This window comes from Bicyclus anynana, chromosome 16 (assembly GCF_947172395.1).
Source record: "Bicyclus anynana chromosome 16, ilBicAnyn1.1, whole genome shotgun sequence".
Classification (NCBI taxonomy): Eukaryota; Metazoa; Arthropoda; class Insecta; order Lepidoptera; family Nymphalidae; genus Bicyclus; species Bicyclus anynana.
In genome coordinates, this window is record NC_069098.1 from 12,469,263 (window position 1) to 12,483,865 (window position 14,603).

At 36.1% G+C, this 14,603-nt stretch overlaps 1 protein-coding gene across 6 annotated transcripts in view; it reads left to right on the top strand.

Moving 5' to 3' along the window:
- The window catches only part of LOC112057842 (uncharacterized protein CG43867), a 408,406-nt gene that overhangs the window by 98,859 nt on the left and 294,944 nt on the right, over positions 1–14,603 (top strand). For all 6 annotated transcript variants that reach the window (XM_052886261.1, XM_052886262.1, XM_052886265.1 and 3 more), the window contains exons 2-3: positions 8,378–8,764; positions 12,909–13,068. In XM_052886261.1, the coding sequence (XP_052742221.1) occupies positions 8,613–8,764; positions 12,909–13,068 (312 nt within the window). In that variant the 5' untranslated portion in view covers positions 8,378–8,612. The remainder of the gene's footprint in view (positions 1–8,377; positions 8,765–12,908; positions 13,069–14,603) is intronic.

Genomic DNA, 14,603 nt, shown 5'->3' on the forward strand with positions numbered 1-14,603 from the left:
TACTATGGCTCATAAAACATTATTTCTGATGAACCTTGCTAATAACGTGTCTATCCGATAAAAAAAGCTTCGCCTTTCGTCCGTTTATTTATAAGGTCAATCACGTTATCGCCAAAGTGCAGGAAGGTAAACGAGGCACTGGGGCGTTCTCCAAGATACGGCAAACAAATAGGCCTTACGATACTTCCCACCACGAAATTAGGGTAATCGATCTTTAGAGCGGAGTTACAAAATAAGCTCCCAATTTTGGTTTGATGTTCTTATCACGGTGTTCTGGTGTTTTTTCAGCGATTTCAGTTTATTAAACTCGGGTGTAAATCTTACGAAAGTATTTTTTTTTGTAAAAATAAACACGGTATTTGCTAATTTGATTCTAAAAACTTTGGTGGCCAAAATCGTTATTTTATACGTTATTATGAAACAGCCTTGTACTTTATAAAAAGCAAGTAGGTATTATGAATCTGGGCACATAATGCACCTTAGTATCAACTCTTTTAATTTGATTTGTTCTAAAATAAGATAGTAGGTACCTAAAGGGTTTTTATCATAAGTAAACTGTTGATGAAACCTTTGCTTAGGTTAGTAGTAGTACTTAGTTAGTTAGTAATGACTGAAACAAGTGAAACGACAAAAATAATCAATTTTTAATAACCTATCTACGTGTGTTTCCCCTGTAGCGCCTAAACTGATAGTTCTATGTTGATGAGTATGGTCGATATGTTGACAGTCCTTATTTTTAAACATTAGGTTGGAATCTTAAGTCTATTTACAATGTTTATTTTAACGTATATAATGGTTAGTGTTTTGAAGAGTTGTTTGAACTTACAACACCTGCTATTTTCTTATAATGCACCGTAAAATTAGTTTCTTAATTCATCGTTATTAACCCATATTCGGCTCACTGCTGACCTCGAGTCCCCTCTCAGAATGAGATGGGCTAGGCCAATAACCCACTTCGCTTGCCCAGTGCCGATTGGCAGACTTCACACACGCAGAGAATTAAGAAAATTCTCTGGTATGCAGGTTTCCTCACGATGTTTTGCTTAACCGTTTGAAACTAAACTGATAAGATGGAAGTGCATGCCCCGGACCGGATTCACACACCCTCTGGAATCGAAGGCAGAGGTCATATCCACTGGGCTATCACGGCAGTTTCTTAATCCTTTCAGATATTTCTTTATAACTGTTAGGAAGGCAGGCAGAAACATTTTCCTCGCTGGCCAGCAACCAATTTACAGTGCTTTTGATACTGTAAATGTATATGGTCCTATCTGCACTCGTTTGCCCGCGATAAAAAGAATTATAATGAAATTTCTTAATGCTATTACGTATTTTCTTCATTCTTTCGTATGTTCGTAATCCTTTGTTACTTGTCCTCATGTTCTCGGCAACCCGGTTGTCTGAACATCGTTTATTAGCGATAAAAGTCCGACAATTGTGTTGTGGCTCTCTCTATATCTAACTCATTATGTTTGTTCTTTTGTCAACAATTGAGTGTATTAAGTAGTTATTCAATTTCATATTTTTCCCAGCTCATTGTTTGTGGTATCCCACGTATATAATACCTAAGGGTTTCTTTGAATTCTACAATTGTAATAATGAACTTAATAGAGTCATCATTCAGGCATACGTGAAAGTATTTTTTGAACATGGGCTTAAAGGACACCGAATTTCTCGGATCTTGGATCAGATTGTTGAAGTAATTTTCAATTCAAAATTATTGTTTAACCGTTTACTATATTTTTTGGCGTTTTTGAAGTGATAACTTCTCATGAGAGGGTAAATCGCTTCGTAACGCAACGCGTTACGGTGGCACTCTGTCTGGCTTCCCTTTCTCTCACGCATACGCAGGTTTATGATATCACTTCTTTCGAGCGTCCCGAGAAGCATACACTTATTTTTGTGGCTATACCTTTATTAGTAGATTTTCCTATGTATGGGTCTCCAATCTGAAATTAAATTCATTTTTCTGGCTACACCTTCATTAGTTTTTATTGATTTTCGTATGTATGGGTCTCCAATCTGAAAATAAATTAATTTTTCTGGCTACTCCTTCCTTAGCTTTTATTTATTTTCCTATGTATGGGTATCAAATCTGAAATAAAATTTAAAATTTTGAATCTTAGATACAACGGAGGAAGAGTAACCTAAAACGAGGAAGCACGGTTGCCTATCTAGTTGTTACAATAAAATCACATTATGTCTCAAAGCAAAAACAGTTAGTTTTTTATATAAGAATGGTAGAGAAGGATGTAATGGCCGTTCGCTGCTCATATTGTGGTTTTTGCAGCGTACCCTCATTAGTGTCTGTCTGGATGTTAGCGCGGTCTTTGTTTCCATGTAATGGCTCGAGCAGAGTTTTTATATTGTACGAGTATTGGATGGATAAGTTACTAGTTTGAACATTGTTTATTGTTTGATTGTCTAGAGTTTTTCAAATGTTTTTTTTTTTAATATCTATAAGTTTTAGTATTTTTTATTATCGAATCACATTGTTTATTTGCCAGAATTGGTATATCGGATAAAAAGAGTCAACTTAATTAATAAAAAATAAATAAAAAACAGTAATTGTTGTCTCTACGTCTTCTTCGGGCACCAGGGTGCCACCTGGGTAACACCACCAACTTCCCAACTCTGGGCCTAGAACTTAACTGTATTTTTAGAGTAAAGAGAAACCGAGCATGTCATAGCCCGACCCAGGATTACACCCAGTACCTCGTGGTCCAAAGCCACATGGGCTAACCAATGGACCAAGAGGCAGGTCACAAACACGCACGCACACTCACACACACAAACACATCATAGACACACACACACACACACACATTTCTTATGTTACCTTATAATAAGTCTAAATTGTAATATCTATTTCATATTAGCTCAAAAATAAATGTTAAATTCAGATGTCGACTTTAAAAAGTTTTCGAAATAAACATCAAAAAGACACGTTTCCATTGAAAGTGTTCATACAAAGCTTTGTTACGCTTTTAATTTACTAATGTCGCTTTTCCCGCTCTGTTCCGCGATTTTCTTCGTTTTGTGCCTCTTTACTACGCTCATACAAGTGCCATTAGGAAAATTGGTGAAACTTATCTGTAAGTATATAGCTCAAAAGTTTTTACCAAAATAATATAAGCTATTTTATATTTTTGACTTGTTAATGCTTATTTGTTTATTTACTGTACCTTTACTAATAAATATATAAGCAGATAAATACGGTTAAACTATAGCCAGCGCATTATCAACTGAGTTGTGTTGCCATAATAGGTATTATGTTCAATTTAATTATTATAACTCACCTGCCAGTCCGCATGTGGTGGGTCTCAGTCAAAATTAGTTTTCTAGTGTTAAAATTAGTTATTTAGTGTAGTTACAAAGTAGCTTTAATTACGGGCCGACGACTCAAACGATAACTTTTTAAACTTGAAAAAATATTTAAAAAACCAAAAACGTAGTGAAAATCTCTATTCTATTTTTGTTAGAAGTGTTAACAAATAACTTTAATATAAATTAAATAAAAAATGTTAACTTTTTTCTAGAGGTATTTGACAATAAGTTATTTATTTAGGTAGTATATCAAGAGCCTATAAACGTCTTACCGAAGTCAGCTGATGCAGAAATAATAATTATGAGTTTTCCACCAATCCACATTACAGGAGTATTGTGGGTCTAAACTAAAGTCAAACAGACGTATACTAAAGTAATTGACCGATATATACGAGTACGTACTGCAACACTTATGTAACACACTCCTAACTCATCAGGTGGCACAGTTGATGTGGGGTAACCATATTTATATTTATTTTGGGATTAATCCTGTTATTCATTATACGATAAAACATTAACACAGTGACATCGATATATGATTTTCTAGTCTAATTCAAATTTTTTAAAATAGTTTAAACAGATACTTTTGACTAACGTTCGTCCATGTTAAAATGTATATTAATTGGATCTAAAGTAGTAATTTCAATATGTAACAGCTGGTTACAAGACTATGAAGTGATGGGCCTATTGTTTTATTTGTCTATTTGGAATTCGTCGATCTTCAATACCTTTTATCCAATTTCACAAATTCTTTCACCAATTGAAAATACAATATCGATGGCATGGAAATGAGTTTCCTAAAATTCCTACGGTGACTAATGTGTGCACACAAGGCACTAGGTACAAACTAAAAAGATTAAAGAAATGAAGCCAAAAGAAACAGGATTATAAAATGCAGCTAAAGACAAAAATACTTTGCGTTTATCTTGTTAAAGTTTACATTATAATGTTAAGGCGGTAAAACCTTCCTTATGAGATACAATTTATAAAAAAACACGCAAAAACACGCAAAAATAACCCTGCTGCATGATTATGTAGTCGGGAAAATGTTTAAAACTTTAAAGTTAATAAAAATACTGAGATTGTCTTTAGTTTTTCGATATCGTGGTGACTGCAGTTAAAGCCTAATGAGGTAGTACGCTACCCCAAGTCATTAGGAGGCGTCCTCGTATCTGCAGCGGTTGTTGAATAGCTTTTAAAAGACAGGCTTGTTTGCAGCCTGCGGTATTGAACGAGGCTTGTATTTCTTTATTTGTTAGAACACGATTGGATGAGGTTCCAGTTCACACTTGGACTTTGTAGATATTATTGTTTTGCTATTATTTTTTGTATTAAAAAAAATCCAGGTTATTCGCTAATTCCTTTTCTTTTTATTTAAGGATAACTTCAAGCTTGCTTGAAATTGCAAATTTGTTAAGTGATGAACAAATAAGGGATTACAATTACACAGTCCAGAAATCAAATATCGACGATCTTAGAAGGATTGTAATGTATCCTATCTCCTAGTATGTCTCGTTTTATTTTGACGCATCTCGTTTTTTTAGAAGATCTGAAATACAAAAAAAAATACCAACTAAATGTCAAAGACTTAGGTTTTTGACGTTAACTGTTTCATGTTATATCAATTATGGTCTAACATCTATTGACTGAAAAAAGTCCGTAAAAGTAATTTAAAAGAAGATAATTACATTATATTTTAGAAAGAGGAAATTGTTAGCTAAAACACACTCAAATTGCTAGCTCTTAAAAGACTTAGGTGAAGCCTTAAATTCCGATACAGATAAAAATGTCCGGTAACACAAGAAGGGTTGACCCCAATTTAGTTTCCTAGATAACGTCCTTGATAACATTAATCAAAGCCCGTATCTGCCGGGTCCGAGCTATTTTCTGGTCACTGACCTTTTAATTTGCCACCCTGTGAAGTAATTTTTCACTCCGGCAGTGATGTGATAAGCATTAGGATACCCGGGTGCGGCAATCAATGAAGTTGATAATGAAGGGATTACGGTAAACAAGGCAGTTCGGGTTGTTTGCTTCCGGGAAAGTGAGGTTTTTGTGGTTGGGAGCATTACCGATGTTGCTTTTTGTTTACAATATATTGTGTCTTTTCGGTTGTATTCTTATCCAATATGATTAGTGCTAACTAATTAACTCCTATATACGTATGTAAGTAGTAAGAAAACGTGATAGCCTAGTGGATATGACATCTGCATACGATTCGGAGGGCGTAGGCTTGAATACGGTCCGGGGCATGCATCTTCAACTTTTCAGTTGTGTGCATTTTAAGAAATTAAATATCACTTGTCTCAAACGGTAAAGAAAAAACATCTTGAGGAAACCTGCATACCTACCTAAAAATATTCTTAATTTTCTACGTATGTGAAATCTGCCAATCCGCTTTGGGCCAGAGTGGGGGACTAAACTCTCTCATTCCGAGAGGAGATTCGTGCCGAGAGTTAGCCGAATATATATATATATATATATATATATATATTTATATATATATATATATATATATATAATATATGTTAATGATGAAGTAACTCCTCTCCTCCTAACCTCTTTGTTCCACTGAATAGCTTCGCTATGTCGCGTCGGATCAGGAGTTCTGAATTTGACCTGGGTTCGGGATTTTTTTTAGAAAAATCTTCAAATCTAAATATTAATATATTATTGTATTTATAATATTTAGAGGTAAAGTTGGTGATGTTGTAGGAGTTATTTAATCTCGAAAATTATTTTACCAATAGAATGCCACGTTATCAACAAGTGACATAGCTTATGTTTTATCTCGGTATTCCTACGGGAACGACAACTACGCAGGTGAAACAGCGGAGTGTCTAAAGCGGTCCTGGATTAGCATTTAGGCTATTTAAGCAATTGTTTAAGGCATCCCGTCTAGGGCACTAGAGACGACTGGAAAATAAAAAAATAAAAAGATACGCGTCGAGTTGAGAACCTCCTCCTTTTTTTGAAGTCGGTTAAAAAAACAACGAGCACACTACAGTTAAAGTAATTTCAAATACGCGCGTTTCAAATTGTTAACATATTTTTTTTTCAGTTATTTCTTTGTTCACTTAAACTTTCTAATGACAGCCACACAAAAAAAAAATTGCTTAGAGCATCAAGTTACCTACCTAACCTACTAGTTATGCAATACACAGTTAACTACTTATATTATTAACTATAACCAAAACTACGAATGAAACCGCAAATCGAATCCACTTCTCAATATAAATGTGGACTTTAGCCAAAAATATGTTTAGAAGTTATTACCGGAAACTTTACTACAATAATAAAAAGAGTCCAAAAATACAAAGAAATAAAATAATAAAATTGCGGTATACATTTAACGGGTCGTTACCAGAACTAACATAAACTGTGGAACCAATTTAAATTAGACGTAGAAAACATTCGGATCTGTTTAATGGTCACCGGAATGGCTTTGGTAGATTATAATGAACAGTTAATCATATATGCGTGTGTATGTTAACCGATTAGAGTGTCTACACACTAAAGTTGGAGATAAGCGTCCTATTTTATCTATACTTACATCCATACTGATATTTGATTGGTTGTTTGTTTGCATTGAATAGTCTCTGAAAATACTGAACCGATTTGAAAAATTTTTTCGACGACGAACTTAACTGTCTTTCGTCTTCAATAACAGACCCATAATGATAGTCACAACCCATCTAGGTGGAAAGTTCTCATCAATACAAATTAATCAAGCCCAAACACAAAATAGCTATTGTAATCCGTTAATGAGTTCCCTTAATTGACCTTGGTCTTTATCACCAGACTTCTAGTGACAATTTCAACCCGTCAAGGTGGAAAGTTCTCATCAATACAAATTAATCAAGCCCAAACACAAGGCTGTAAGTCGTTGGGGAGTCCCCTCGTCTGTATTTTGGCTCTCTCTTCATCATCAGATCGATTCCAAACCTTCATTAAATTGTAGTGCTTAAAAATACTCAATAAAAAATTTACAAACACACTAGTCATCCAAATAATTTTCGAAAGTTTCCCACGATTTCTTCTGGTTTCCATCATCAAATCCTGACATGATGAATATGGGACCGAAAAAAAAAATTTTTTCAGATCGGTTCAGGCGTCTACGAGTAATCGATGTATATACATAAAAAAATACCGGTCAACTTGAGAACCTCCTTTTTGAAGTCGGTTAAAAAACTCACAGTGTGCGCTTCCTTATAGTTTGCAACAAAAATAGTTTTTAGTTAGCTACTATAAAAACTGACACGGATACAAACCACTTTTACTGTCTAATTCTACTTAAAGCTGCATTATGTTTCTAATTTCCTTCAACTTTACGATTTTAGTTTATTTGTCTGTGGAAACTGGAGCTTAAACTCCGGAAACATTGTTGCATCATGGATTTTTTTGTTTTATTTTGATTTTTATTGCTTTTTAAAGATAAATTGATTTTAAATCAAACGTGTAAAATTATTAGGGTGTATATTTTTCATTCTCAACAGAATAATTTGGGCAAAATATGATATATTTGTCTTGATAGACCAAACTGAAAATCAACGTTGGTATTAACAGACAGCTCGAGAAAGTTTTTTTATTATGTACGTACATTGACCTCTTTTTAAATCGGTGCGTAGGTAAGGTACTCGAACTTAAACTAACTAACTCTAACTTACCTCAGAGCACAGTTATTCCGACTAATTGGAGGGTAAGAGGAATATTGGTCATATTAAAAAATCTTGTTTCATAGCAAATTTTAGTGTTTTGTTGTGGGTATTATTTTCCATAGCACAACTATAATTAATATTGGTTTTTTTTAATCTTTTCATGGAAATATTTTTAATAAATAAACGAGATTTAAACGTACAATCGTCAGTAGGTTACTTATTCAAATGTAACAGCGGAAATATATATCACATGCAAAGACAGCATTTGTCAATGCGCCAGCGCCGACATTTCATTTTGTCGCCCGTCCAACTGATCCCAAACCACGCCTAATTGACTCACCTTGCCTAATGTCTCACCTCGCCACCCACTAACTTCGTATTTTCTTTTTCAGATCTAAATACGGCTACAATACGCCGTGAAAAAGATCACAGGAATCAAGATGGCGTCTAAGATTGCGCGCCAAAACCCGCGCTGCGGACGCCATCTTTCAACTCGCGATAACCGCTTCCTCGGTTTGAATTGGTGTTCGGACCGATCGAAATAGTCTGTGAATCGGTGAATGTGATTGGCCAGTGACGCTTGCTAGTGATGTGATAGTGTTTAGTGTGGTGCAGTGTTGTGTTACGATGTCGGAGGAGAGGTCGAGGCGGCTGTCGCAGATCTTCGACCCCCTGTCGAGGTTCACTGACCACAGTGGCGCTGGGCAGTCCTCCAGTACTCCGAACAGCCCCCGGTTGATGCCCAGACGGTCGAGGGATCCACCGCCGCCACCGCCCAGGTAATCTATATTAAAAATAATTAAATATACATCATTTAAGTAATTATAGATATTTATCACACACTGAACTAGAACTACAATTAACTTAGGTATATTATGTTCTTTTTTAGAAACTTCAAAAAAGACTTTTTTCTGTTTCAATTATCATAATACTTTAGCATTTAGTAATGCCTTACATATGTCAGTATCAATACAAAAATATTTGTAGCTTTTTTAAGTCTTATGTATAGTTTATATATTGAGATTGAGAGCTGTGATAGCCCAGTGGATATGACCTATGCCTCCGTTTCCGGAGAGTGTGGGTTCGAATCCAGCCCGGGGCATGCACCTCCAACTTTTTAGTGTGCATTTTAAGAAATGAAATATCACGTGTCTCAAACGGTGAAGAAAAAACATCGTGAGGAAACCTGCATACCAGAGAATTTTCTTAATTCTCTGTGTATGTGAAGTCTGCCAATCAGCATTGGGTCAGCGTGATGGACTAAGGCCTAATCCCTCTCATTCTGAGAGGAGACTCGAGCTCAGCAGGCGGCTATGGGTTGATAATGATCATGAATATTGATTAAAATCGGTTTAATCTTTATCTGAGTAGTCGCTTGGTCAGGAACACTTCAAAGAAACGCTTAAGTAGTGAATTACTTAATTCGTTATGATTGCTTTTGCTATAACTTATTTATGACTTTCTCTAAATATCAGGTAAATTAAATTCCTGGTATACACACCGGTAGGAATTTAATTTAGCTAATAATCATTAACTGCAAATTACCTTGCTATGCTATCATTAGCGATAGTTCTCCGCGTAACGTAATTGCAACATTACGTGGATTAAAATCTCGCTAATTTCGCAAACTCTTTCTTTGATGTACAGGATGTCCCGTAAATATTACGACATACTCTACAGGGTGATAGCTGACATCAAGGCCTACTAAAATAACGAAATATATGTCAGCCGATGGTATGACTAAACTGCAATGAAGGAAGGGATTTTTGTATTTTGAACTAAAATCAATATAACTTAAAAACCGTAAAATTTCGGCTAACATACATTACATTATTTTTGTAAACCTTGATGTCAGCTATCACCTTGTAAAATATTTACGGGACACCCTGTATATCTGGCTTCCTAGTGACTACTAGATGGAGTCACTGTAATCAAGTAGATTTACCTTTTATTAAGTGCATGTAGACTTTTTGTTAGACAGCCGTGATGGCCCAGTGGTCATGACCTCTGCCTTCGATTTGGTGTAGATTCGAATCCGGTCCGGGGCATGCATCTTCGACTTTCAGTTATGTGCTTTTTAAGAAATTAAATATCACGTGTCTCAAGCGGTGAAGGAAAAACATCGTGAGGAAACCTGCACACCTGAGAATTTACTTAATTATCTGCGTGTGTGAAGTCTGCCAATCCGCATTGAGCCAACGTGGTGGACTATTTGGCCCAGTCCCTCTTATTCTGAGAGGAGACTCGTGCTCAGTAGTAAGATGAATATGGGTTGATAATGAAGTGCTTGTAGAATAGGCGTTCCTTAAGTAGATGACTTTATTTCAGAAATTTGAATTTTGATAGTAGTATAGAAAAACTGAATTTCGCGCGTTTCAATTTTAAATAAAATAGAAACAGGATATCGACCAAGTTCATATTTCATATTAAAAGGATACAAAACAAATAAATAACGTGGATAAGTTTGATGAATGTGCTAGCAACATTTTTATCTAGATCCAAAACAAACGGTCAGCAGTGGCGTGCACAAGGTGTTTAACTAGGTTATGCACTATACGTTTGGCTGGTGGGAGGCTTCGGCCGTGGCTAGTTACCACCCTACCGACAAAGACGTACCGCCAAGCGATTTAGCGTTCCGGTATGATGTCGTGTAGAAACCGAATGGAGCGTGGATTTTCATCCTCCTCCTAACAAGTTAGCCCGCTTCCATCTTAGACTGCATCATCACTTACCATCAGTTGAGATTGTAGTCAAGGGCTAACTTGTAAAAAAAAAAAAATACGTATCTGCAGTTTGCACAAAATGCAGAATCCCTTCTCCAATTCTGGTTTGTGATCACACCTTAGGGTAGGCCAATGATATCAAAACTGAGTCGGACAATTAATGTGCATAAATTTTGTCGTAATTTCATTTTGTCGCTTATTAAACAACGAAAATTATTTAAACGCATAATGGGGATGATGACTAGGTTTGAATATATTGATTTTTATGATCCACTGGGGTAAAAATTTGTTAACTGTTATATGTTAACTATTTTATACATGAAAAAGCAAAGATTGTCTGGATATTTGCAAAATAAATAAGATTATAAAATTTCAAAATCTATTAAAAATCTTTTATCGTAATTAGATAGATATTCATAAAGCTATAGCTTCCCTACATTAAATGTGACATTTTTTTTAATAATAACAATTATGAATATAATGAACTATAAACATAAACGCACAAATGACAAAGATATTAGTAATTTTGTTTGAACGCCCATACAAATCATTATATAACTACGACGTCATTAATTCGTACCATTTTGTATGGGGCGTTTTTCAGGGATCCGTGGCAGTGCCGCAAATCTGACCCTATAAATCCCTGTAGCTCCGAAACTAATGATCGCAGATAACCTGTTACTTTTACAAAATTGCTTTACTATTAGCATACTCTTAAATTATCTCTCTATAATGTCGAGTTGTGTATTAATTAAGTGTGAAAACTATATACACATAGATATATAATGTAATTAAACACAAAATTTTGCATGTGTGCACTCAGTGGAGTCGCTAAATTAGGATCACTTTTTGCGCTGATTTTGTTGGCAGGTAACATATCTATACTATAAAATAATCATTGGGGTAGGCAATGCATTTTGCATCTACGAAATTTTAGCAACAAAATAAGAAAACTAATGTTGAATAATTCACAACATTTGTCAGGACAACTTAATTAACAAATCAAACTGTAACCAAAATAAGACCCTAGAATGGCAGAGAATGACCTTGAGTGGAGTAACGCAATTGTGAACGCTGTGTGTAGTTGTTAAAAGATCCTTTGACAGTCGACTAACACTCCCCTTTTTCACTCAAGTCACTCTCCCCACCTATCTCAAGTCACTCATAAAGAATAACACAACAAGAAATGTGGACGGCTCGAACACCACGAGCATACAGAAGCCGACCGTACGACGGGCGCCTTATATCGCAAGTCGTTCCCGCCAACCGATCGCTACCCCTCTCTAACTCCCTACTCTTTACGGAAATAAGTCGCGTCACCTGGCGCCGGCACGAGCCGACACGAGAGCGGCGTTATATCCATCTCAGGCTACTATTTCCTACAATACTATAAAATAATAATAAGGGTAGGCAATGCATTTTGCACCTACGAAGTGCACGCCACTGGTCAGTGTTCCAGTTTCCTATTTTCTGTTTGATGCAATGAAATTGGCATGACGTCCTCGCACACAAATTGAAGGATTAGGTTGTTGGCAATTTCCATGTGATCTAGTTGCAAATTTGTCTGCTGAATTACAATGAACGTCATTTGTTTATCGGTAAATATGATCGGTTTTGACGGCCTCCGTGGCGCAGTGGTATGCGCGGTGGATTTACAAAACTTAGGTCCTGGGTTCGATTTCCGGTTGGGCCGATTGAGATTTTCTCTGAGAGGTCTGGCTGGTGGGAGGCTTCGGCCGTGGCTAGTTACCCTGCTTGCAAAGACGTACCGCCAAGCGATTTAGCGTACTGGTACGATGTGTAGAAACCGAAAGGTGTGTGGATTTTCATCCTCCTCCTAAGAAGTTAGCCCGCTTCCATCTTAGACTGCATCATCACTTACCACCAGGTGAGATAGTAGTCAAGGACTAACTTGGAAGAATAAAAAAAAGATTACACGTAGAAAATTAAAAAAAAATCTCAAGTATGCAGGTTTTCTCATGATGTTTTTCCTTCATCGTTTGAGACACGTGAATATTATTTTTTCTTAAAAGGCACATAACTGAAAAGTTGGAGGTCCATGCCCCGGACTGGATTCCAACCTACACCATCCAAATGGAAAGCAGAGGTCATTTCCACTGGGCTATCACGTCTCTATGATTGAGAGGTATAGAGGTCATGTACAATCCTTAATTAAAATCTTAATTATGATTATTTTCAGACCGTTTGCTCACTCTTCCCGCGTGGATCCGTTGGAGTACGAGTTGGCTGCCGCAGACCTTGGGTCTGTGAACTGGCAGGAGAGGTGCTTGGAGCTGCAGCTGGAGTTGCACAGGAGTCGACATCAAGCCACGCGGGTACGAGATATGCTGAGAGATAAGGTAATTTAGTCTCTCAATATGAGCCTCTAAAGTAGTCAAAGTCATAGCGAGTGATGGAGAGAACTATAAAGTCTCTATTTTTAATGAATACGCCTGATGGAAAGCAGTAAGTTGGAGTGAGTTTGCTTTGAAGATGCCTCTTTCACTCATTTGTATTAAGTATTGTGATTTTTTCAGTAGGATTTCGGTTTCGTACGAGCCGGCATTACTGTGCTCGATCCCAGATAATATATAAAGTTTTGCACGATTTCCAAATTCAGCAAACCAGTAAGCTCCAATTTATTGACGCAGTCTACGATGATCAGTTTGGTTTTGGTTCTGTTTATAGAAAGACCCATTTCTTCGCTCACTTGAACTATTCTGTCCAATAGGGTTTTCATTTCGGTCGCAGATCCCGCATGAAGAGTTGTGTCATCAACATAACGCAAGTTAACTTTACTCCACTAACGTTGATGCCATCATTCCACTCTTCGAGAGTTCGTCTCATAATATATTCCCCGTAAATGTTGAACAGGATAGGAGAAAGCACAAAACCCTGTTTGACGCCTTTGCGAAACTTAAAAAGTATTGGAAGTAATATCATCTATCCTTACGATTTCCACTCTACTACTAACTAGATGATGAAGTACTCTAATTCTGTTGTACACTCTCCATAAACAGTCCCAGTTACCGCAGTCAAAAGCGATAAAACACATGATCATTGGCGCGTTCAATTCATAGGGTTTTTCAACTAATTGCTGTATATTTAAACGTTTGGATAGTACATTTTTTATGAGAAGTATGTTTATTTAATAGACTCGTTACTACTAGTTCTAAATTGACTCTAGCTGAGAATATAATTTAGGTTCTCTATTGAAAACTCAAGTATCACAAACTATACCAGAAAAGACGGGTGGATGTTTTGAGTGTGTTGCCAGCTTTAGCTGTGCCCTGAAGCGTGAACCTAATCTTATAAATACCATCTCCGATGCCCCCCCGCTCCATTAGTGCGTAGTCAGCGAGTCGTATCTAATCATACGACGCTGTCCTCCAGCAAATTTTCTATAAAAATCATCCTTTTAGAAGGAAGCCTTCGTAATATTTCACCCATGCCCGATTTTGCTGTATTTATGTCAAAGTGCAGAAAATCTTTGTAGTTTTAGAGAGTATTTTTTGTTTTGCATTCATTGGTTCTACATACAGGTTGAGGTCAAAGGTCATAATCATTTTGTTATTTATATTAAAGTAATACATATATGTTTTGTGTGATTTGATTACTAAGAGTATATTTATGTTTAATGTTAACCGAAATGTTTGAAATCAAAAGATGCGATACTTTTTTTTGATGTTAGATTTATCTTTAGGATCTGTATTAAAGGAACCCGTTCACAGTCAATAGGACCTATTGACAAAATTATTGACTGTGTGCGGGCTCCCTAAAAGCAACAATATCTCAATAATGATAAATATGCAAGACTTATTTAAGAAGTGTCATCTATATTTTGCTAAATATAAATTAGTTATATTCAAAGATTTTAAAAAAAATAACCAGACAA